This window comes from Neopsephotus bourkii, unplaced genomic scaffold (genome assembly GCF_033783945.1).
Source record: "Neopsephotus bourkii isolate Nb327-2 ecotype Australia unplaced genomic scaffold, CSIRO-AGI_Nbou_v1 NB_1248, whole genome shotgun sequence".
NCBI lineage: Eukaryota > Metazoa > Chordata > Aves > Psittaciformes > Psittacidae > Neopsephotus > Neopsephotus bourkii.
This window is the reverse complement of record NW_026901733.1, coordinates 1,733,521-1,759,592: the sequence shown is the minus strand read 5'-3', so window position 1 is coordinate 1,759,592 and position 26,072 is coordinate 1,733,521. Positions and strand designations below refer to the sequence as shown.

The 26,072-nt window shown below is 37.6% G+C and overlaps 1 protein-coding gene across 3 annotated transcripts in view; it reads left to right on the top strand.

Moving 5' to 3' along the window:
• NETO1 (neuropilin and tolloid like 1) overlaps positions 1 to 24,901 on the top strand; it is a 65,966-nt gene extending 41,065 nt beyond the window's left edge. Inside the window, exons 7-11 of one of the 3 annotated variants that reach the window (XM_061364661.1) lie at positions 7,201 to 7,429; positions 19,215 to 19,328; positions 21,356 to 21,914; positions 23,081 to 23,155; positions 24,366 to 24,901. In XM_061364661.1, the coding sequence (XP_061220645.1) occupies positions 7,201 to 7,429; positions 19,215 to 19,328; positions 21,356 to 21,914; positions 23,081 to 23,141 (963 nt within the window). In that variant the 3' untranslated portion in view covers positions 23,142 to 23,155; positions 24,366 to 24,901. Of the gene's footprint in view, positions 1 to 5,581; positions 5,724 to 7,200; positions 7,430 to 19,214; positions 19,329 to 21,355; positions 21,915 to 23,080; positions 23,156 to 24,365 lie in introns of those variants that run through there. The other 2 variants (XR_009727101.1, XM_061364662.1) reach the window with 2 other exon arrangements.
• The last annotated feature ends 1,171 nt before the right edge of the window (positions 24,902 to 26,072 follow it).

The following is a 26,072-nucleotide window of genomic DNA, read 5'->3' as shown; positions in this document are numbered from 1 at the left end:
CTTGCTCATTCTCCTCCAGTGGGATGGCGGGTAGAAGACAACTCAGGTTGGGTCACTCCTGCACTTACAGTTTCTTTGTTTCACTGTTTCATATAGTAATTCCTGTCACATGCAACTCAGATCATGGGTCATAACAATTTTAAAAGTATTTCCATTACAATCTCCACCCCAGTCCCATTGGGCTAGGTTGTAGGGTTTAACATTGCAATGAACTCCTCCTCTTGCCATTCCACTCGCACTTACCCACGGACTGTAGTTCTTCTGGGTGTACCTGTTCCAAGTATCCACAGTCTTCAGGGTATAGCTGCTGTGCCATAGACTTATCCACAGCCACAGTCACTTTGAAGTACATCTGTTCCAGTGTGGCCTTCTTCATGGGCCACAATGCCTTCAGAGAGATACCTGGTCCAAGCATGGCCTTAGGCACAGCCACACATCCTTCAGAAATAAACCTGTTCCAACATGGCCTTACCCATGGCTGCAGTCCCTCCAGGGGTGTACCCGCTTTCCTGGGGGCTTTTCTGTTGCCACATGCTTTGAGGTACTCCAGCGTGACCTCTTGCACAGCCACCAGTGCTTCAATGTGTACCTGTGCATGCATGGACCTCACAGCCACAAATGCTTTGAGGTGTAACTTCTCCACTGTGGATTTATTCTTGGGCCACAATCTCTTCAGTGGTATACCTTCTTTGGCACGGACATAACCACAACCATAGACACTTTGAGATGTACCTGCTTTGGCATGGGCTTATCCACAGCCACAGAGACACCTCAAGGTGTCCTGCTCCTGCATGGTCTTACCCACAGGACACAGTCCCTTTGACTCGAGCTCCAGCCTTTCCAGCACAGCAGCGCAGGAACAGCAGCCATGCCCTGGCCACCTGCCATTCCAGGCGTAGGGCCATTGCTGTTATCAGAATGCTCCCAGGCACAGCAGTAAGGTGATCAGCAGTGCAGTGCTACAGCAAGCAGCAAAAGTGAACAGCACCCACTAGTGAGCACTAGACTTTAATATAACAGCTAGGCAAGCAAGCCCGGGACAATCAGAGGAGCCTGCCAATTAATAGGTGAATAGCAATAACAGCCCACAAATTTGATCTAAAGCATTCCAATCAAACCTGTTGTTATCTCAAACCCTTTGGGCATGAAAAGGGACTGTCATGGTTTAACCCCATCTGGCAACTAAGCACCACACAGCGGATCTCTCACTCCTGCCCCCAGTGGGATGGGGCAGTGAACTGGAAGAGTAAAAAAGAGAAAACTTGTGGGTTGAGATAAAGACAGTTTAATAGGCAAAGCAAAAGCCGTGCACACAAGCAAAGCAAGAAATTAATTCACTGCTTCCCACGGGCAGGCAGGTGTTCAGGCATCTCCAGAAAAACAGGAATCCCTTGTGTAATGTTTACTTGGGAAGACAAAAAACATCACTCCAAATGTCCACCCTTTCCTCCTCCTTCCCCCAGCTTTATATGTTGAGCATGATGTCATATGGTATGGGATATCCCTTTGGTTAGTTAGGGTCAGCTGTTCCAGTTGTGTCCCCTCCCAACCTCTTGCGCGCACCCAACCTATTTGCTGGTGAGGTCATGTGAGGGGCAGAAAAGGCCTTGGCTCTGTGTAATCAGTGCTGAGCAATAATGAAAAGGTCCCTGAATATCAACACTGTTTCCAGTACAAATCCAAAACGTAGCCCCAGACTAGCTACTATGAAGAAAACTAACTCTACCCCAGCAGTGCGTCTAATCCCATAGACCTGAACAAGGCGCAGAATAAAGCAGGCACTGCAACTGATCACTGTGCAGTGTGGAAAGATGGGCCATTTCACCCCGTCCTGTGCTTACAAAAGAATTGACTGTAACTAGAAACTGAATATGTAAAATCTGGATGTTAGTCCCTGACGAAGAGGAGGTTTTTGTCTTACACCTAAATTACTTTTGGCAGGTGAATGATGGCTTTTTGTTTGTTTGGTTTGGTTTTAAGGGACTGAATGTCTGTGCACATATATTAAGTCTGATATGCTGGGATATGGTTTGAAGCTTTTTCCTGACTGGCCTGATCAATCATGTTGTCAGCTCTAAGCTTAAGTGATTGATTAAAAAGCAGAACTCATAAAAAGTGATTCACTATGAGGAGATTATAATCTGACCATTTTACTGAGGTGATATATTATCTATAGTTTAAAATAATTTTTTTTTTCATGTATGGAGTCAGAGATCTGTTTTCAAATTTAATTAAAAAAATAGTAAAACTTATCCATCATTTCCTTTTTTAGAATTATGGTGACAATGCAAACCTTAAAGGTGACAAGACAGTTATTTGAAATGTTTGACAGAGTATAAATAGATATTCCACAGTTGCAGTGTGGCTTTCTGAGTTTTGTTGCTAATGGCATTGGTATTTGCAGCCACATCTTGAAACTCAGTAAAAGCTAATACTGGTGCACTAGCAGCCTGTTTTTCTAAGTAATGTGGAACTGATGATTTCAAGGAAGTGTCTTATTAAAACTTTACACAGAAATGTGAAAGAAGATATGAGAGTTATGCTGCTTCTTTCGAATAAGAAGTCTTCAGCAAGAATGTCCCAACTGTGTTAATATAGTGTGTCAGTATCGACAGAAATGTTCATTCCAAAAGTTCTTATTGGCATCACTGAAGAAAAAGAAATGCTTAATGAAGGCAGATGGTGGCATTTCAGGGCTTGATCTTTTTGGCATTTTTGGTGGGTTTTTTTTTGCGGATAAAATTTTCTTATCTATTATCCTGCTGGTAGAAATAATAACTAAGATCTCGGTAAATTAAATAACCTGAAATATTAATGATATTTTTTTTCTCTCACTTTCTGCTTAATTTCTTTTAGTGAGATCCACATACCGGTGAAAGTAATGAGAATATTGCCACTGATATCAAAAAACTATGTGCAGGAACATTTTGCTTTAGATAACAGTATATCATGTCATTAGGTTTATTCTTTGCCTGGGGAATTCAATTTATTAGTCATTTTCTTCTGCCAGTGTGGGTCTTACAGCTGGTGACAGGAACAATGGCAAAAATATAGTCATAAATCCATAAAAATTGGCAGAGGTGTGCAGATGCAATTAAATTATTCCAGCTCTTTAAAATAAAATCTGATCCAATATCAGGTTGTCAGTTTGTGTAATTAGTTTCCAAGTTTTTTTTTTTTAATGCCTGCAGTCTTAATCCATAGGTCTGATCTAAATAGGTAAATAAAAAGATACCCACAGATTTTAGTGTGCCTTGTATCAAGTCCTCATTACTTTATATAAAGTTTTAGAAACAGTCATCTCCAGAGGAGATGGTGAGAATGAAATTCCAACTCACTTCAGAATATCAGGAATTTACTTTCTCTAGTTTATGAAACTTTATACCATTGGACAAGGTGCCATCTTTCTTCTAAAGGATAGACATAACTTTATAAGTCAAATTTTTCTTTCCAGTGGTTCCAGTATCTACCAGGTCTGTATGTGTTATGATGTTAGCTGAATTTATCACATACAGGACGAACTTGCATGACTGACAGCAGAACTGAGGCTTCGGAAGAACTGAAAATTATGGTTTCTTCACTAAAAGACTCAAAGAGAAAAGCAAAGTTATTGTTCTCCTGATTCCTTCTCAGCACTTACAACTGCTACTCCGAGAAATATTTTACTATCTTATAAGGCTAGTCTGCCACCAGAAAGTAGAGAATGTCAAATGATAAGTCCATAGATATAAGACTTTGGCTATACTGTTCTATGAACAATCTGTTTGAAGAGATCAGAAATAATTGATGAATGCTGGAAATTGCTGTGAGAGCTGGTATTTTATAACCACTGAAAGGATTAACACACATTTCCTGTAAGAATAGAACCAGACATAAATTACATCGCAATATTGAAATGGGATAACCTATGCAAGATATATGTTTGCTTATACATACACACATACGTACGTACGTATAAATGTATATACATATATACAAAGCAGCAGGGTAGAAACAGATAACAAACGAGCAAGTGTAAGAGGTTTTTGCACTATTAGGTAAAGTATAATTTTACTGTTGTTCTGCAGTTGGACTAACTGCAGTTGGAGTAGGTAAAAGCTTTCCTTAAAAGTGAAATGTTATATATGTACATAACATTATATCTCTACAGTATATCTTATCCTTATATGGCATATTGTAAGGTATAGATGGTGTACACATAATAGGCATATATAGCATAAAAATAATGGTTCATGAAAATAATATGCTGGAAGCTGTCTGTGCTTCTCTATGAGACATTTATATGACATGCTTTGCTTCCTGAAAAGCAGTCATTTTGCATATTTGTATTGCACTACCTGTGACAAAGCTGGCTAGCACTCAACTGCCCATCAGAGGCGGGCTGCTTCTGTTAGCAGAGGAAAAGAAACAAGGTGCACATTTAACTCCTCATTCTAAGTGAAACTTTATGCAGAAATGGACTACGGACTACCTCAGCAGCTTCACAAGAGAGGTTGTGTACCAGGCTTTCACAGAACCTGTTATGGTCTTGTTCGAGCAGAAGCAAATGGTCTCTAGGACACAGAAGCAGCTCTCTGGTGTGTTCTAGCTATGGCCAGTTTTTTGATGTGGGTGTCACAGCTCTGTCTTTTCCCATACTTCCCACCATTACATATAATCTTGCTCTGGCAGGACAACAGAGTGCCTGCACCAGGTGGACCCCAGGAGCCACTAACGGAAGAGGATCTTACCAAGCTATGAGAGTGAAGAGTAAGAGCCCAGTTCTTCATGGCTGTGTTTGAGTCAATGACTGGTCCAAAAGTCTGGTCTGCAATTCTCTCACTGGACTTTTGCTGTTTATTTTTGCTTGGTTCCAGTTAATTTCTGCACATTTTCATATACTTCCTATCAGAGGTGTAATGATTTCTAGGAAGCAGCTGGCAGTGAAGGTCAGCCATATGCCAGGTGGCCATGGAAGTGGCTAATGCTATATAAACAGAAAAGAGGAGGAAACACACTGAAGATAAGGTTTTGCTGAGGGGCTAAAGTAAACAGGTATCAGTAAGACAGAAATGCTCTAAATAGCTGGAGAACACCAAGAGCAGCAAGGATTTGGAGCATGAGGAGTTATGGAGGGTCAGGTGCCTAAGCAGCTGGGGAAAGGAGGAAGAGGCTAAAGAATGAAAGAAAGACTTTTAAAAGGATGTAACCAGTGCAGAGGAACTTCATAAATTTATTTTCTGCACGGATCAAATCTTCACAATTCAAAACAAATTTGTAAGTATGACTCTTCTAAGGAAGTAGGTGGCCTGTTTTAACAGGAATGTAAACTTCATGTTCCCCAGTAGGAGAGGAAATGGCAGGACATTTCAATACAACACACATAAAAAGTAGTGGCTAGTGTGAGAAAATTTCAGCAATGCTGGGTGACCAAACTCTAGTAATTTTTCATTCCACTTACAGGGGTGGATCAACCAGTAAATGAAATTAAAAATGCTATGAAAAGTATTCACTGATATAAGATATTGCTATCTGAATTGCACTTTGCTGTTAACTGTTCCATTTTGTAGAGATTAATACTGGCATCTTCCTTAGTGTATAGTATTTAAGAACCAGGATACACGGTGAAAGTAGAATTTACTTAACTGCAATTTAATTGAAATAGATTCTTCAGAGTTCTTCTGGAGGATGGGAATGCTGGAACATAGTAAGGATTACTGTAAGGAATAACATACTAGAAAAAGGTGAGACAAGCAAAACGAAACATAGTATACAAAATTTTGTATGCAAGCAAAAATTGTTTTACAAATATTATTTTGAGAGAGACCAATTGCAAAGCATAACAAGGAATGAAAATGTAGCATAATACACTACCTGAAAAGGATCGTTTAAATATCTGGGCTATTACTAAACAGTGTCAGACTGCTTAATAATACATAGTTCTCAAACCGTAACAGACTTAATATATTATTGAGGTGAAGTGGTGAGCTCTGCTGCTACAAGGATATACTATGTCTATGTACTTTATGCAAATCCAGAGAAGCTCTTTAAGCAATTGTTCTGTGCCTGCAAAACAACTGCCTGAAGTTAATGGGATTGTTTGGAAAGAAGTGTATCTGATGTCTAATACAGTGGAGTTTCTTGGTTGTTTTTGCAAGTGAAGATGTGTATAGCTGGATTCTGTATATGCTTACTGGCTTTTTATGCTATTTGTGCCCTACTTGGCCTTTCACCTTTCTGTATCATTCTTCTGAAATTTCCTGGGTAGGCTTGGCAGTTTGATTATGTATCATGTGCCTTTTGAAAATATTACCTGTCCTCTCTGTTACTAGAATGTTCTATATTGCTTGTATTATTGCTTTTAAGATGAGTGGTTTTCCCTATTAAAGTCTGTATTGAGTTGAATATCAAATAATAGCATTTTCTCCTCAACTCTGCTGCTTTTTAGGGTAGATTTAAAGAGTTCTTTGCAAAGGCCAATACATCTATTACTTTTATGAGAGAGCTTAGCTTGCATGCAGGAGACATTTCCAAAAAAAAACCAACCCCCCAAACCCCAAAAGCTTTCTAGGTTTCTATCAGTTTCCACAAAATATGCCTGATTTCAACCCTGTTAAATTATGAAAATATATACCATAAGGCTTTGTTTAGAAAAGCTGAGATATTGGCCAGATTGCTGGAAGAAACATGAAAATATTAATGATCGAGTTCTGCCTGGCTCCCACATTCTCACTTCCTGAATCAGTGTAGCTGAGACATATCATAAGGATGACACATATTGACTTTGGGGAGGGAGCAGCAATTATTTGCCTTATTATATTCCATGTCAGGCATGTAATAGAGCAATACTGTGCCAGCCAGCAAAAGAAGAAATTTCTAGCTTGTCTGGCCTTCAGCTTGAAGGACCATTGTGCATACTTCTCAGAGTCACGTATATATATGGAAACTAGGACCTCACTGCAAAGAAGAACAAAAATATTGAGATGTCCCTCTAGATTCTACTTTGAAGCAAGACAAAATAGCAAGAACTATAAACACCACTCAGTTTCCATGTTAATGCTCTTGCAAGGAGGTGACTATGATTCACCAGCTCCAGAAAAGTTACTGTGATGGTAGCTTTGTGTGGTCGTTCTCCCACAAGGTAAAACAAAGGTATTTTAATTTTTTTAGTGGTTGTGAAGTGTGTGTACCTGTTACTTTTGTTGTTTGTTTGTTTCATAGATCTATTTGCGATTCTTGGACTATGAAATGCAGAATTCCAACGAATGCAAAAGGAATTTTGTAGCTGTCTATGATGGAAGCAGCTCTGTGGAGGATTTGAAAGCAAAGTTTTGCAGCACTGTTGCTAATGATGTAATGCTGCGAACAGGTCTTGGTGTAATCCGCATGTGGGCAGATGAAGGCAGTCGAAGCAGCCGATTCCAGATGCTCTTCACATCCTTCCAAGAACGTAAGATCCTAATCAATGCATCCACCTCTCGGTTTGATAAAAGATACAAGTCCCCAAAACTGTTGAAGTTTTCTTCATGCAGACTAGTCACTGAGGAATGTTTCCAAACAAGCTATGCAAATATTCAGAACAGGTTTTATTCCAAGAATTTGTAGTATGTAGTAATTTGTAACACAGCAGATAGAGCACTGGTTTCAGAGACACATGTGCAAGTAGTCATGACCTGTCTACCTGTATGACCACAAGTTTTATCTGATCAGCAAGCTACTGGCTGCTATGTCTCAGTTTTCCCTTACACAACATGGAAAATAATACGGTTCTAAAAGTTTTTACCAAGCCTGAACTTTTTCTATGAATTTAATTTTTACATCTTATTATGACAGGCATTTGAAAAATACTTTATGATTACTTTATCACAAATGGTGCGTGTATATGTGCATGTTCCAAAATGCATATATAACAATAAATGTATGTGTATGATATCATTAAGCAGGGAATTTAATCATTTTTTGTAGTAATATCACTTTTTGAAAGTCTTACGTGATGGTTTGGTTAATATTCTCTATGTGCCTTGCTTGCATTCATATGTTTATGATTTCTGGACTCAGATAACAAGCAAAACAGCCTTTGAAAGAAACAAAAGTTAGTTCTAGCCAGTTTAAAACAAACAAACAAACAAATCACAAAAACCCCTCAAGAAAACCGAATAATCCCATTCACTGAAAAGGATTGGCACAGGTTACTACCTGTGAAAAAAATCTGATTTGTTTTCTTTGATGAACATAATGCATATCTGGTCCCTTGAGGAAGAAGTATACTCATTGATTTTCACATGCTGATTCATGTTCATTTTTAATGCATTTTTTGGCTTATGCATCACGTGTCTGACACGAAGGTTTCTGTGTGGCTGTCAGTGATTGGAATGAAGTGCAACCCTACCAAGCACATTCTTCATCTGTATTCTGTGTGTGTATACCCTGCAATAAGGCAATGAGACTGCTGAGAACAGCCTCTGTAATTCCTTAATTATGGCTCTGATTAGAAATTTCTGACAGTCTACATGCCTGAAACTGCATACGCCACTGTACTTTCACACTGCAGCTTTAGGGTGGATTGCATTTTTCTTGTCTGTAAATCAGTCCAGGGCCTAAAAGATACTGAGAACCCTCAGCTGAGATGATACTGCCCTTTTCTCATTTCTGCAACTGGAGTTGTCTTGAATATTCAAGATCTGATTCATTTTTTCACAAGGCATCCTGATCTGTTACCTTAGAAACAACTGCATAGACACTGGAGGTTCACAGCATTTAAAGAACCGGGGAGTGAAACACTGTGATGACTAACTTGAAATGAAGGTTTGAATATGTGTGTGTTTTCAAGGCTTTCATATTTTAAATGAAAGATTTTTTTTTTTCTCTTATAATATTCCCAATATGTTTACGTGACATCCTACATCTTATGAGCCACTTCATTCTTGTAAACAGACTGCAGTTAGAATAAACTAACTTCATGGTATTCTTACTGGGAAGTTGAAAATATTAACACGATGTTTTTTTCTGTAAATTTATTCTGATCAGTCATTGCACACTAAAAGCTGAAAAATTTATTAAGGGTTAAAATGTGCTCTGAGATACATGTATGTAGCCTGCTCATAAATAGTAGAAGAAACTGCATCTGTGGTTTTAATGCTGGAAGCTGACTTTAACGCTTTAAAGGTGATGCAGACTGTACTTTCTGTGCCATGTCAGTTGTCTGTAGGTGCTGCCCTGTGCTGCAGGCTGGTGCTGGCTGTCAGGAGTCAGCTAGAGCAGATGCTGCTATATGCGCTGCAAAACACATCTTGTAGCATGTAAACTGCGATGCCTTTCAGCAGTGTGTGGGAATAATTAGATCATCTGCATGGAAGAGAAGGAATGTCAGACCTCATTCAGGGAGATGCGCATCAGGGAACAGACACCTGTGTCTCTACTCAGGGCCAAAGAAAGAGGAAAAAAGCTATTTTGTTCACCTACAGATGAGAAAGAAAAAAAAAAAAAAAGAAAGGAAGATGACATTTATGTTGTGGTTGTGTGCATGGGAAAGAGTGACAAAGTAAATTCCTGTATTTCCTGTTGCTGTGGGACTGACCATGAGGTGTTACGATCTGTAGCTCCCCAAGTCCCTCTCCTTAGTGTGGAGACTGAGCTCCCTTACGCAAGGCACTGTGCACTGGCAGTGGGGTTTTTTTGTGGAGACAGGCTACTTAGCCTGAGGAATGCTTGCTTTCTGTGTGAGTCTGTTGAGTATCAATTCTTGCTAAAGAGCCATTTTCTTGGGGACTTGACAGCTGTGTAGAAAAGAGTTTTCTTATATGATTATTTTCTTAGAGTTTGATTTGTGTATTCCAGTTAAATTTGAAATAAATATGTGGGACTGGGGAGAGGGGCATCTAAAACGTGGTCTTACAAGTTTCCAAATCTCTAGCAGTGATGTTCTGCAGAACAGCAATGCAATTAATATGTCTGAAGGAAAAGCATATAATGCAGGAAGTTAAATTTTCTATGTCAGAAAATCAGTAATGTTTCTCACATGATCAAAATAGTAGTAGATCTCTAAGTAATGCTTAATAACCTTAATAAAAGCTTAATAATTCTTAATAGCTGATAATTTAAAGTGATGATCTGATAATTTGCAATCAGCATTATGAGATATTCCAACTATCATTTTGGGGTTTGTCTGCTGGTGTCTTTACCTTTATAGTTGTTAACATATCTTCTAAAGCATACATATCTAATATTTTTTTGTGTATGGTAGTTACATCTACAATAGATTTTAAATTTTCAAGAAATTAATTTAAGAATCAGAAAAAGGAAAACAAGAAATCTGGTGTCATCAAAAGGTGTCTCTTCATCTGGTAAGAAGACTTGAAAAATGTGGCTTTGTTTTTTCATCCACCAACTAACTGTTCGTTTCATTTTCCATGACTATGAGAGTAATTGCCAGCCTGATTAATGACAGACATTCTACACCTACAGATTCTTCAAGGAGCTGCTGCTGAGCAGACACACCTACACTTTAACCTAAAAGCAGATTTATAGAACCAGGGCATATGGAATAAGAGAAAATCCCTCTGTATGCACAGCAGGCAAGATGTTCGTTCTCTTGCTTCTCACTGCTATTTGGTTGCACTGCTTCCTCCTCTGTCCATAGCCCTGTATCACAAATCCCAGATGAGGAGAATGTCATTCCTTCTTCTATTTTGTTTCCCCTTTGAGCTCTAAGCCTGTTTGTAAAGCCCTGTCACATGTGGCTTTCCTAACTGAGCACAAGTTCTATCGTTTCAGTTTTCTTTTTATTAACAAAACCGATATTTGGATAGAAACCTAGGGCCATGTTTAGAAGAGCAGTGCACAGTTTTACTGAGAAACAGTGCTCAAGTCCTTGTTTACAGCCATAATCCCTGAAGATGATCATCCCAGCATGGTCAATTCTCTAATGGGGAAAAGGCACTGCAGATATGCAGTATTAATGACTGTGTTTATTGTGGTAATGCAGAAGAAACTACTGAAATAGGGAACAGCAAAGTGATAAGTGCAACACAAGTGAAGAGACGGTTTCCCTTTGCACTCCCTTTAGGAACGTAAATAGATTGCAGTTTTGGTGGTTTTGCTCCCAGCACTAATATATAAAAAAGGAACTAGTGGAATTGCCACCTTAGTTGTGCACACTCACCTGTGATTTTCTTCTTTGTGCTGTTTGCAGCTCACTCTAGTGAATATCTATCTCTTCACTGGCCAAGCAACTCAATAGCTCTCTGACCCTGAACAAAATAGCTGTTTGTATAAACTGAACAAAGACTGGAGCTCTGAGCATATGCTTCTGAGCTGCCATTCTTTGCTTGCTTTGTATCTCAAAAAAAAAAAAAAAAACAACAGTCATGAAATCACATATAAGTGTTTTTTAAAGACTAGATTATCAATGTGTATCTGGCATTAACTCTCCATGAAAGTTACATTTATCTTGAACAGAGCTGCTTGATGATGACAGTGAAAAAAAATTCAATATTAAGCACATTTCGAGTGTCTGTATTTTAATGGCTGTATTTTAATATGTTGGGGTTTGGTTGTTTGTTTTTTTTTTTCACTAGTGGCAAATGAAAATAGAAGTAATTTTACTTTAGGTAATATACTTGTGGTGTACAGTATTAAAACCATTTTAATAATTTAATAATTTTCACAAACTAAGTGAAACAGTCTCTCAGCCTGAGTGATGGGCAGCTCTTTGGAGAGGCGAAAGAAAACTTGTTTCAAGGATGATTCAAGAAACGTCTGAAGAATTTTTCTTTCATTAAAGAAAGAAAGCTCTATATTTCAGCAATGAAGAGTGCAAAAATCCAAATTATCTTTACCTAAAGGATTCATGTGCAAAGCATAATGCAGTGAGCAGTCCTGACTACGTGAAGAGTAGGTGTGAAATCTCTGAGTTCAGTGTAAAATATTTCTCTAACCATTGTTCAGATTTCAGAAACTTCCCATTCACTCTCAGGAGAAAGCAAGACCTTTCAAAAATGTTATGACAAGCAGGGAAGGGGGGCAGGGAAAGACAGAAGCCTAAAAATAGCAAGTAAGGTAGTGCATTCATTTAAGATTAGGAGTCCTGACGGAAATCCTTGTCTTGAAACAGACTCAAAGGGTAAATCCACACTGTTCAATGAAGTATGACGTAGACACAGAAGCTAGCTTGCTCAGGAAAGGAAAGGAGTTGCACTTAACTCTGCACAGTGCTGAGAAAGACTGTAAATACACTGAGAAAAGCTCTGCATGCAAGCGAAACTGACAGACTTCACATCAGGTCCATAACAAGTTAGCTTTTAGCGTCATCTTGTAAAAATGTTTTGACCTGGCCATGTTTGCATTTATAAAAGTATAAAATTTGCCCCCAAAAATGATGCTCAGCACACAGAGATAATGTGTTTTGTTATTAATGTCATAACATCACAATAGTATAACACTCAGAATATATAATTGCTATAGTTCTTTATATAAATTGGCATTTTATTGTATAACTGTGCATGTGTTACTTGTGAATATTTATTTTGTTGTTTCAGTGAAAGCAGCCTTTTTTTTTAATATATAAAATATGACTGCTTTTATTTCATGTTACTTTTTAAAAGTGACATATGGAAGGACTGCTAATGCTCTTTATGTTTTTCTGCCTTAGGGCTACTCAGGATTAAAAGAATTTATGATCATTTTACATTAATAAATGAAAAAGTGTAGATTATTGGCTCCATATGCATTCCCAAAACCTTCCAAAAGCAAGAAAATACAGACAACGCCATTGCCTCAATTTTTATGAATTTTGAAAGCAGTTACCTTCAAATGCTGAAATCAGGCTTTTTTTGAACACTGTGATGGTAACCTTCTTGAAAGATGATCATTATAACAATCTCCTAACTTGTATTGGAAAAAAAAATATTTACATGCCAGGTAACAGAAATAGGGTTGTAATTATTGTAGGATTTTTAAAGTATAGGTTTCCTAAACCTGAAGAAGATTCTGGGATGTCTATTCCTGTTAACCCACAAAACACTTTGCTTGTATATCTTCTAGGTTAAGTGCACCATCTTGTGTTCAGTATAAATAATTGTTGCAAAGCAGATGAGGTTACATTATAATTATTTCAATAACTATAAAATCTTTTTATATGTTGCAATATAAGATATCCCTACACGTCACACAAATTCTTAAAAAGAAAATATTAACATTAAAAATAATGTAGAATGAAAGTGCTTGAAGGTTTTTTCCTTTATACTATTTATATAAAATATGATTTTACATAAAAATAATTGTTGGTTCAAATCCAAACTGGATTTAATAACTAGTTTAAACTATAGTGTTTTCACACAGAAACATTAAAAAAAATATGAAAAAGCTCAAAGTTATTAAAATACAACAGGTTGAATTATATGTATAGTTCTAATTTGCACACTGGTGTTATTATGAATTGTTCATTGTGCTGAATATGCTATCTCGCTTATTTCTAGGCCAGTATCTTGGCAGAGCTTGACTCAAGGCAGCTTTAGGACACAGGAGAAATAACATAACTGCGTGTTCCCAGCTGTTACTTTTTAATCTAATTATGAAGCCATCTTTTCAAAAGGGTTGAGGTTGGAATGGGCTACAGGATATGGATTAGTCCAATCCTCCTGCTTAAAACAGTCAGCTACAGCAAGTTGCTTAGGGCTGGCTGTATCCAGTTGAGTTTTGAGTATCTTCAGTGATGGAGTCTCCACAACCTCTCTGGGAAACGAGCTCCAGCACAGTCTTTGACCAGCCTCCAAATGTTTGTTGCATTTAAGGGGAATTTCCTGTATTTCATTCAGTGCTGACTGCTTCTTGTCATGTCACTGGACACTGCTGAGAAGAGCCTGGCTCTGTCTCCTTTGTTCCTTCCCATCAGGTGTTTGTACATGTTGATCAGATCTGCCTGAGCCTTCCCCAGGCTGAAAAGGCACAGCTCTCTTAGCCTCAGCTGGTATGCCAGATGAACCAAGCCTTTGATGGTCTTTGTGGCTTTAGTTGGACGTATGCCAGTATATCCATACCTCTCTTGTGCCCAAGAGACCATAACTATGTACACACTCACTGCAGATGTAGCCTTGCCAGTGCAGAGAAGAGGGGAAGGCTCATGTTTCTCAGCCTGCTGCCCATGCTCTTTCTAATGCAGCCCAGGATACTGGTGGCCTTCTTTCCCCATCTATACAGCCACCCAACCACTGTCTATCAACCAGTCCTCCCAGTTTTGCACTGCCTGGAACTTGTGGGTTGAAAGCTTTTAGGTAGAGAAACACAACGTTCATTGCTCTCCCCTCATTCACCAAGCCAATTGTAGCAGTTATGTCAAACATCATTTCCTTTTCATAAGATCATCCAGACAAAATTCTTGTCCTTCATGTGTTTGGAAATGGTTTTCAGCATTATTTGCTTTGTCACCTTCCCAGGGATCAAGTTGAGGCTGACTGATTGAATGCTCTCAGCATTCTCCTTGATTTTCTCAGAGATGGGGGGGCATTTCCTTTCTTCCGGTCCTCAGAAATCTCCTCCAATCACCATGATCTTTCAGAGACAGTCAAGAGTGATTTCACAATTACATTAGGCAACTACTAGGGGTATTGCGTTAGAGCCCATGGGCTCATGTCTGTCCAGTTTCTTTAAATATTCACTAACCTGGTCCTCTTCCTTGCTCCAGGCTTTCTCCTTCATCTCAAGAAGGCATACAGTACCTCAGTCTTTTCCACGTCATTTGTCACCAGGTCCCCTGCCCTATTTATCATCACACTCACATTTACCTCATCTTGCTTTAGCAGCTGACATACTCGTAGAAGTCCTTTATTCTGCCCTCTACAGCCCTGCTGCTATCTCTTTTATGTGTCCTTTTTATGTTTGAGTTTAGTCAGGAGTTTACTGTTCATTTGCAGGCTGCCACCTTCACTTGATTTTCTGCTTCTCCAGGTAGATAACTATTGAGCTTGGAGGAAGTGATCTTGCAGAGTCAACAAACTCTCCAGGAACCCCTATCTTTCCAGAGCCACCTCCCATGGCATTCTTCCAAGCAGACCCCTCAACAGTGATTTTTTTCCTTCCCAAGGATCAGAGTCATGATCCTGCTTTTTGCCTTATTCCCTCTTTGAAGCAGCTTACACTCTACCATCTCATGATCACTGCAGCAGGGCTGCAGCTGACATTCACATCCCTGGCTGTTTCTTCCTTTTTATAAAAGTATGATGCCTACCAGAACTCCCCTTATCAGCCTGACTATTCATTAGGGGCTGTAGTGATAGGACAAGGGGTAATGGTTTAACACTTAAACAGGGGAAGTTTAGGTTGGATATAAGGAAGGAGTTCTTTAAGGGTGGTGAGGCACTGGAATCGGTTGCCCAGGAAAGTTGTGAATGCGCCATCCGTGGCAGTGTTCAGGGCCAGGTTGGACAGAGCCTTGGGTAGCATGGTTCCCTGCCCATGGCAGGGGGGTTGGAACTGGATGATCTTAAGATCCTTTCCAACCCTAACTGTTTTATGATTCTATTACCTGTGTCAGGAAGTTACCATCAGTGAACTCTGGAAAACTCCTGGATTTATTGTGCCCTGCTGTGTTGTCTTCCACATATATCAAGGGGTTAAAATTCTCCATTAAGACCAGGACCTGCAAATATAAGGCTTCTTCTAGATCTCTGAAGAACGTTTCATCTCCTTCTCGTCCCTGATTGCAGACAGACACCAACTACAGTATCACTGGCTGTGGGCCAACACTGGGATGCCTACTAATCCTGAACCAAAAACTCTCACTTGGATCCTTGCTCAATTCAAGGCATAGCTCTGTGAATTCATGCTGCTGTCTCATATAAAGGGCATTATATAGTTGTGGGGAAGACCACTGATTGACAGAGTAGGGGTTTTGCTGGGTGGAGAGGTTTGTATTGTTTTTTTTTAGTTGAAGCTAAGGATAGCAGTAGCTTCTTTTTGTGAAAGCATCCACAACCTTTCTTCAGATTTGTTTACACACTGAGGCATTGTCATGATGTTCAAGACTTAGGTTAAGCCATCAAGTGTTGCTGCCACATGCTTTGTCTGCTTGATTCCATTCTCATCCTGTGTTCTGTAACAGCTTCAGGAAAGCATCAGGACCAGATTGATCTTGATGTAAGAGAATCCTGTTTACTACCAGTTCATGTATCTTTTTGCTATTACTAGAATGTCCGTGGTGCAGCATCCCAAGACCCCTCTGTTCTGTCTCTTCAAGGTCAAGCTCCTGAATTGCACCAGCGTACAATGGGACTGACATGTTTTCAGCTTCCCTTGATGCTTTCATTCATTCCAACAGAAAGCCTTCATTAGAGTGTGGAGAATATATTGGTTTTTTTTTGTCCAGCTTAATCACTCCAAGTTCAAGACGGCTGACTATACTAATTTTGTAATTATGACCAAAAAAAGGGAGTTGATTGTCATTAGGTTCAGGAATCTTAGATTTGGGATTTTCTCATGCTAAGTATGTTGCATTTAATCTGAAATTGCTCTGCTTCACTATTAATCTAGTTTTGACATTTATTCACATACCATCTCTTTCCTCCAGAGTTCAACAACACAGTTTAGAGGAACTGAATTTTTCTTTCTTTTTTCTTCTTTTCTCTTGTCTTTCATTTCCTGATCTCCCTGTCATCAGTTTGCATAATTATCCCTTCTTAAATCTGCTCTTATTTTTCTCTCTAATATCTGAAACATTTCCTAATATTTTTCATTCTATATACAATCTCATCATTCCTTTCTGTACAGAATATCTTAAGTGTCATCTATGTCTGCTGTGCAGTTTTCTCTTTCTTTCTCTTCAATTCCTTTACTACTTTCCTCTAGTTCTCCTTTCCTACTTACCACCACCATGCTTCTAAATTCCTGTATTTCACCCTTGTACAACTGTCTTTCTTTCCCTTAAATTGCTGTCTATTCTTCTGGGAGTTGTTTTTTCACTATTAATTTTTTCATTGTTGTTTTTACATTCAGGATTAAATCAGATTTTAAAGCAGCAAGAGCATGGGTTCTGCCTGCTCAGATACAATATTCTGTCTTCAGCACTTCACTTCTAAGGCCTTTCTTGCCACTCCGCATGTTTTTTGGTGTTTATTTGGGTTTTTTTCTTCTTCTTTGTGGCTTTATTAACATAAACTTTCCTAATCCTGTCTCTTTTTTTCATTCCCTTGTCACTCTTTGTGCTTTCTCAAGTTGCCATGTAGGTCTTCCTTTCTTGTATACTTCCTACTTACTAACGTGCAACTTGAATGAATGGCTACATAGGTCTTCTTTGGTGTCCCCTTCATAAATTCTCTCCATTTCACTTTTTTGCTTAGAGCAGGCAGTATGATCCTGTTTGTGTGTTAGAAAGGACTAGTTCCCAAAAATCCTTGCCTTACCTGGAAGCAGGGACTGAAGCTACAGTGCAAAAGGATAATAATGCCTCTGCTGGGTTCCTTATATGATGTATCACATCATGATGTGATGAAGTATCTTCCACGCTCAGCCTTCACTGTCCCCAAATGAGAAGAACAGAATTGTCATCACTTCCCCAAAGCACACTCCTTGCTAATACACCTGTATCATAGAATCATAGAATACCAGGTTGGAATGGACCTCAGTGATCATCTGGTGCAACCTTTCTAGGCAAAGCATGACCAAGACTAGATGTCCCAGCACACTGTCCAGCTGAATCATAAAAGTGTCCCGTGCTGGGGAATCCACAAATACATGCTCTTCTGTTCTTTCTGTTCAGTTTAGAGTAAAATCCTTCCTTAACACCCAACCAGGGTCACTTCAGCCTAGGGGTGGTAAAATTGAACAAGGGACAGAACCAGTCTGGGTTATCATTTTTCTGCATTGGCTAAAAGATACAGTATATGTATATGGTTGTATCTGAGCAGATAGTTGATTGTTTGGGAGCGTGTACAACTTTTGATGTCATTTACTATTTGTTTAACAGACCATAACTGCTCTAAAGAAGACGTTATAGTCAGTTATGGATATCTGAACTTAAGCACTTATTGAAAAGTGGATTTCTTGACATGATATATAGAGTCATTAAGTTTGACAATATAAATCCTCTGTACAGCCCTTAGTTGGCAAACCACTGAAGCAGTCATCTGCTCTGAGCCAGCCTCTGCAGTATGCATATATGTTGTCATAGGAACTGCTTTTAAACTTGCAGAGGAGAAAAACTGCCATGAAGCATCAAATTCTAAGTATCAACAATATGAGTATCTCCTTTCTGATTACTTACGCTATTTTTTAACTTTCCTTTAAAAATAATTATAATATTGCTTGTGGTTTGTTTGACTTTTAAAAAAAATACATAAACAGTTTATTTTTCCAGATTACAAAATTTGTAGTTCTTTTTCTAAATGGAGGAACACCTTCTGGTTTGTTTTTTAAAAAATAAATACAAGGAGTAATTTAACTTTACTCTGTTTCATAATTTTAGAGTACATCTTTACAATACTAATACATAATGATCTCCCAAAACTTGAGTAAGTAGCACAGTTCCTTCTGATGTTTACAGTTCCTCCTGATAGCTTCCAAGCTGCTTCTTCACAGTAATAGTAAATGGACATCAGTAAAACCATCGTCTTGCAGTTTTAATCTGCATAATTCTCCTAGACCTAGATTCTCCTAGGCTTTAGGGATGCAGAGGACTGTTGCTTTTTGCCAATCTTCATATTTATGCTCGAAAGGGTACTTTTTAAACTGCAGCCTTTTTATGACCAAAATGCTTTAAAAATAGATTTATTTTCTCTGTGTATAAATGTCCAGTCACAGTTGGTAAGAGGACTAAGTATGTGTCTTGAGTCACAAGTTTTCATATAAAACTGGAGTTTTAGCAACAAACTTCAATACAGATTATTATTCATACACTAATTATGTCTGGGATAGAGTTAATCTTGTTTTGGATCTGTGGCTAAAACTGTTGGTAACACATCAGTGACTCCATAACAATGTACAGGGGGCCAACCTACTACAGCCATGAGAGTCAGACTATAGGAAAGTCCATCTGTTTCAGAACTGAAAATCTTTTGCCACAGAACAATAACTAGTTTATGACATGTGTGCTCTCAGTGCTGCATGTCAACTGTTGAATAAGCTCAAGAAACCTGTGTTGTATAGCTTTTTTCTATCACAGATTTCATGATCACTCCTAGATGTGTTTGTCACAGAGAGCTGAATGATTTACTGCTTAACATCAGCTTTTTCTTTCTTGTTTTTAGCCCCTTGTGAAGCCAACACATTCTTTTGCCACAGTAATATGTGTATTAATAATACATTGGTCTGCAACGGACTCCAGAATTGTGTGTATCCTTGGGATGAAAACCACTGCAAAGGTAATGTGCAGAACTGGAAATGTCAAGTCATTTTGCCTGCATGGGATACAACATATTATCCTTAGCTTCTTGTTAAGCATATGCCAGATGGGTCAAAGCTCAGGAAGAACAATTTAGGGAGAGCATACGTCAAGCAACTGAGAAAATGAAGAGAGGTAAAATTACGGATGGGTTTTCCTTTTAGTGTCTGCATTTGTTTTGCTTGGTGTTTTGTGTTGGTTATGTCCTCCTGGCTGGTTATGTCCTTCTGGAAAGCTTTCTGATCACCTGGTCTCTGCTTCCCATACACTCTAAAATGTAATTAGAAGTCATATTTTTGTTTGTTTGTCATAGTTCCCTTTGTAGTGGAGTAACATACGGATAGCAGGTGTCTTCTAGTTAACATTCCATGCCCATAATAGCCCAGGTGGGCTAAAAAGCCAAGGTGAAGTGTAATTAACACTTTAAGAAAGCAACCAAATCCACCTGTAATCAAGAGAAATTGAAGAGCAAGGAATAAATACAGGAAATCAAGCATAATATCTCTTTTCATAGGTGGGAGCTGATGTTCCTAACCTGGTGCTGAGAACAGTTTCTAAATATTGCTCTGTGTTTCTGGGAAAAAAAAAAAAAAACAACAACCAACCAAAAAAAAATCAGCGTCTGTGTTGTCTTCAGGGAAAAGAGCTTAACAATCTGACATTGAAAGCTAGGGAGATAGTTCACTTCCCTCCCACCCTGCCCTCCGTCTGCTGCAGATTTGTTCCTGGAAACATGGGATATGCCAAATTTAGGAACCAATCAAGAAAAAAAATTCAGAATGAGGTGGATTAGCAGTCAGGCCATAAGTCTGCTGAAGCCTGTAAAATCCTGACAAGCAGTGCGACAGGGTAAAACACAAATGAAAACATACTTCAAAAGAACACAGTAAAACTGTGACATGGCATAATATTCTTTAAAGAAACTAAACATATGAATGAGAAATAATTATCTGTTCTTTATTTATTCAGCACAGGGGAAAACAGAAAAACTTCCCCACTCTTTAGTTTACAGGATTATTTTCACCTTTAATTTGTCAAGAACTGTTCTATTGGGCCTTGTGAGCTTACCCTCTCTTATTTTCTGACTGATTCCAACAAAAAAGTTGCTTGTTGCTGTGTTGCTTTTTCTAATTCTGCTACTTCCCCAGAGCCTGTGTCAGTCAGAGAAACCCCAGGTGACTACAAAAGCAGACAATAGGGAGTACTGAAAAGTTAATTTTTGTTATCTAGGAGATTATGAAGAGATGGATGCTATTGCTTTGGTGCCAGTAACTTTAATTTTAAAGGCTTTTTGTTAAGCCCTTTGATACACTAAATTGTCAAGAAAAATTACACTAAACTGGGTGTTGCAACCTAATCACTGTTGTTCAGTCTTGCTGTTCCTGTGAGAGACTTACATGAAGGCTTTTTGACATGCAGCAGTTCTACAAGGCTCAGTCACCATCTCATGTGTCTGCAGTCATATGAAAGCAAATCACAGAGAAATACTGTGGTGCCACTTTGGGCGCCACAAAGAACTGTTGTGGTTTAAGTCCAGCCTGTAGCTCAGAAGAACACAGCCATTCCTTACTCTCCCCCCTTCTTTCTCCCCCTGCTTCCAGAGGGATGAGAAAGAGAATCGAAAGAATGTAATTCTCACAGGTTGAGACAAGAACAGCCCAGTAACTAAGGTATAACACAAACCACTGCTGCTACCACCAATAATAATAGTGATAAGGGAAATAGCAAGGGAAGAGAATACAACCACTCACCACCCAAAGACCAATACCCAGCCCAACCCGAGCAGCGAACTACCTCTTCCGGGTAACTGCCCCCAGTTTATATACTGGGCATGACATGCTGTCTTATGGAATACCCCTTTGGCTAGTTTGGGTCAGGTGTCCTGTCTCTACTCCCTCACGGTTTCTTATGCCCCTCCTCCCTTGCAGAGCATGGGACTCAGAAAGTCCTCGAGTGTCTCAAACTACAGTTAATGCTGTGCCTTTTTTTTTTTCTTCTGTCACACAGAAAAAAGAAAAGCTAACCTGTTGGACCAACTTACAAATACCAGTGGGACTATAATTGGAGTGACTTCTTGCATTGTGATCATCCTCATTGTTATCTCTGTTATAGTACAGATCAAGCAGCCTCGTAAAAAATTTGTCCAAAGGAAAACAGACTTTGATCAAACAGTGTTTCAAGAGGTATTTGAGCCTCCTCATTATGAGTTATGCACCCTCAGAGGGACAGGGCCTACAGCTGACCTTGCTGATGTTGCAGATGACTTTGAAAATTATCATAAACTGCGGAGGTCCTCTTCAAAATGCATTCATGACCATCACTGTGGATCACAAGTGTCTAGCATTAAGGGCAGCCGTAGTAACCTCAGCACAAGAGATGCTTCTGTCTTGACAGAAATACAACCCCAGCCTGTAAAACCACTCATTCAGCCCATGAACAGGAGAAATATCCTTGTCATGAAGCATAGCTACTCACAAGATGCTGCAGATGCGTGCGAGATAGACGAAATTGAAGAGGTACCAACCACAAGTCACAGGCTGTCCAGACATGATAAAGCTGTTCAGCGGTCAGTATCAATAAATTTTTGATGAAGACTATTGTGTAAGGACTTGATTGCCCAAATATATTCACTCTTTATTCAGCAAAGGCATATTTCTTCTTTATTTATTGTTTAAATTTCTGTTTCCTGGTAGCACATACCATTATGCTATCTCTCCCTGCCTCTCACTCATCTCTGTTCCTGTTTCCTGAAGGACCCTGCATCTCAGTTCTACATTTCTACTTTATATCTTTCTTTTTCTTTCACCATTTTGCACATACTCACATGCATACATACAGAAGTCAACAGAAAACAGGTATAATTTTTAAAAACCAAAGATTCTGTGTGAATCTCATTTTTATAAGAGCCACATACATGTGGCTGCCTTTTGACTGAGGTGGCCTTGAGTATCATCCACTATAGGTCTAATATCTCTAAATCCATACATGAATAAATAAAAACATACACATATTCATTTTGATGCATGGCCAGTAATGAGAAACTTAATTCTGGGGTAAAGAAACCCCTTTTCGCATGAAAAATTATTTTTCATTTAATGAATTTCAATATTTCCAAACTTTACTGTAGCTGTTCCATTATTAATCACAGTGTCTTGGTTTGTCATAGTAAAATATAGATAGATAGATAGACTAGAACATGAGACAACATAGTGAATAAAGAAAACTCATATATTTACACATAAGAATGTAATTAAAATGAATCTTTCTAATCAATAAGAAAATTGTCAAATATTTGACAAATTTTTAAAAAGTCAAGCATATTTTTAACAAAAGAACTATTTCTACTGTATATTGCACTTTTAAAGACTATAAATATGAATGATTAAAAGTTTACAAGTACAAGAAAAAGAAAAGCAGATGCAAAAGCATTTATGAGCAATTTATTTGAAAAAAAACTCACCCCCAGAAACTTTATATATATTTTTTGTATTTTTCATAAAAGCATTATTTATGCAGTTCTTGTTACTGTTTACATGCCCTTCATATTTTCTTTGCATATTAATGCATTTCTGTCTCTTTAAAAAATGATTATTTTAATCTAATTGCATGCCAATGTAAATTTTTCCATTAATATTGATCAGATTATCAGGTTGTACTGTTAAATATCTATATGTATATATTTTTTGCTATGCAAACATTATTATTTTGAATGAAATAGCCATAACATTCCAGGTTCTGCCTCATTGGGTCTCTAAGCAAACATGAGTCTGAGTACAACACAACTAGGGTCTAAGAGACAATACTGAGGTAAGTAAACATACCTTTACAACAACTGAACAATTTGTTGCTTTCCATTGTATTTGCTATATTACTAAAATGCATGTTAGTTCTCAAATTACATGTCAACCTTGTTTGGAGAGAGCCATGTTTGAATAGTGAGAAACCTGAAAGACGGATGACCACTTTAACATTTGTAAACAAAGCAAAATCTGTTAATTCCTTATTCTTGAAAGCATTATAGTCATCCCCTAGCTAAACATAATCTTAATTCCAAACACTTTATAAATGCAGATGCTTTGCATGGTTCTGGTGGTTTGTTTATTTTTTTATTTATGAAAATAAAATTTTGAGTCCCAGCATACAAAATAGCATGTAAAACCTGGTAATCTAACCCAAGACAGGAAGATATGGAACTGTCTATTTTCAGTTCTTGTTATTAATCCAACCTGTAGAGGTGTCAGGGGAAGGGTATGTGGTAGTACTGAGAAATTTAGGTATTTTGTAGCAGTAATGTTAATGTTTGCAAATTAAACTTCCTTTTTTAAGTCTTTTCCTATTTTATTTGTGTATAAATTGTTATCAACACTTAATAAATATAATCTCAGATGTTTATAATGGAGTTGTAGATAGCTGCTAGTTTGCAAATTTATATATGTATATGTGTATATATGTATATAAACTTAGATATGTGTGTATACATGTTCATATGTATATATTTATACAGCAGTTTTACTGGGAAAGAATCTGTTAATGCTTTTACTGCTTCTAGATTAGGTAAATATTTTTTATGTATTTTTCCTCACAGGTAGAACATATTTTAACTTTGTTTTGCTTTCAGACAACTCCTCATGCAGTCTTTCAAATTCTGAATGGAAAAATCTACAGTGAATTATTTCAGTTTCTGAGAGTGGACATGTTTCTAATTTCATTTCATTGCCTTTGTCCAAACCCAAGAAGTACAGACATATCCCACTTCCTTAGCAAGATATTCCCATTTCACAATAATATATTATTTTCTAATTGGGCTGCTGGCCACCAAGTGCTCCTTAGTTTTTAAATACATTTGGAGATTTGCTGCAAACCTGAAGAAGAAATTAGCTCCTGAGATCTGTCCTTTTTTTTTTTTTTAATTTTCTTTGATATGGTTTATGTCTGTTGTTTACTTGTATGTTGCGTGATATGTAGGAGAAGATTTTCATTGAACTTTTGTTATATGTACATTGTTTTCATTATATAGACTGCTTGAGAATAGTGCGCTCCTGGGTGATTTTGAACATGCTACAATGACATGTGAAACTGTCGTCCTCGGAAACACCAGCTAGAGGTTTTATGGACTCTCTGACCAGCTATTCTCATATCATGACAAAATTCATCAAACAGTGTTGAGTAAAATTCCTAGAAGGCAATAAGACTTTGGTTATTATGCTTATCAGTCACTTCTCTTTTTCTTTTTCTCTCTTCTTTTTGTTGCAAGTTAAATTCCCAATTTCAGGAACAATTTATTGAAATCAGGTATTTAGCCATTCATAATCTCCTCAATAGAAATGTTTGTTGGGTAAGCATCTAGCAATATGACTGAATTTGACATTGAGAAAATAATCTGCATGTATGTTTACTGAATATTTGAGTTGGCAAAAAAAACCCTTTATTAGATACATTGTAAAAAGCATGCATTCACAATTATTGCTGTTACTGTTCCATTTCTGTGTCATATGCTTGCTACTTGTAACTTTTTATATAAAAATACATAAAACAATGTATAATAATTTCTTACCTTGAGTTTAATGGCAATGTTTTCTTTTACCAAATATACAAATCTTGTGTAATTCAGAAGATTTAAGTTCAAAATGTAGCTTCTAGGAACTCGAAACACAGGTACATCGGAGAATCAACTGTCTCACATCCCTCACTTACTGAAAAGCAAAATGCATTATTTTTTTTAATTATTTAAATGAATTCATCATACATAAAGTTGATTATTGCCTAATTTCAGTTAAAAGATTTCTGGTAACCTTTGTATTCAATTCTGTACTCTTAACTAAGTTATTTCCATGGCAATTAGCAGGAGGTTTCCTTCAGTGTAGCAGAGATTTTTATCAGTCATACAAATGTTATGGCTGGGCTCCAGTTTTAGTATTGCAAATATAAAAAATTTCCTTATGCAAGATAATCTCAAATTCATAATTCATGCTATAAACATTAGTAACCAACAGCAAAATCAAACTTAAGTGGTTACGTTATTAGAGGAATTTTTTGAGATTGAAAAGCCACAATTATGTAATGTTGAAAACCCCCTCTTTTAAGAAGTCAATATGCATAAAATTATAGTTTTATTACTGTTTAAAGTGTTTTCATCCAAATTCTGTTTCAAAACAAATCCCAGTTCCTTCTTAAACATATTGTGTCATTCCTGGTTGTTAGCTTTTCCTACATAAAAATTTTTCTAGTTTTATTGGAAAAGTAGGAAGAATTACATGGATCTTCCCAAAGCATAAGTAGCTGAGAAGAGATTGAAAGATTGACACAAAAAATAGGGTGATGTATATCAGCTATTTAAATATATGATACATAATTTGCATCATTAAAAATACAGGTATTCTGATTTATACAAAACAATTTCTAGAAATGTGATTTATAAATGACATGAGAAGAACAAGGGTTTCAGGTATTTGCCTTTTTTTTTGTATACTATATTTGTAATGGATTTTACATAATTTGATTTTAACTTGATTAATTTGTTTGTTATCACATGCTAGCTGCAAAAGCAGTCCTCCGTTGGCTGCAGTCATTGAGTCATCTTTCAATTATATGGATTTTTTAGCATGTATTAGTAGTTCCTTTACAAATCAATATCTCTTACTAAGTTCATATACTTCATAACTGTTTTTTTTCTTTAATCTTTCCAAGACCTCTCTCATGATCCTTTCTTAAGTATATTTTTTGC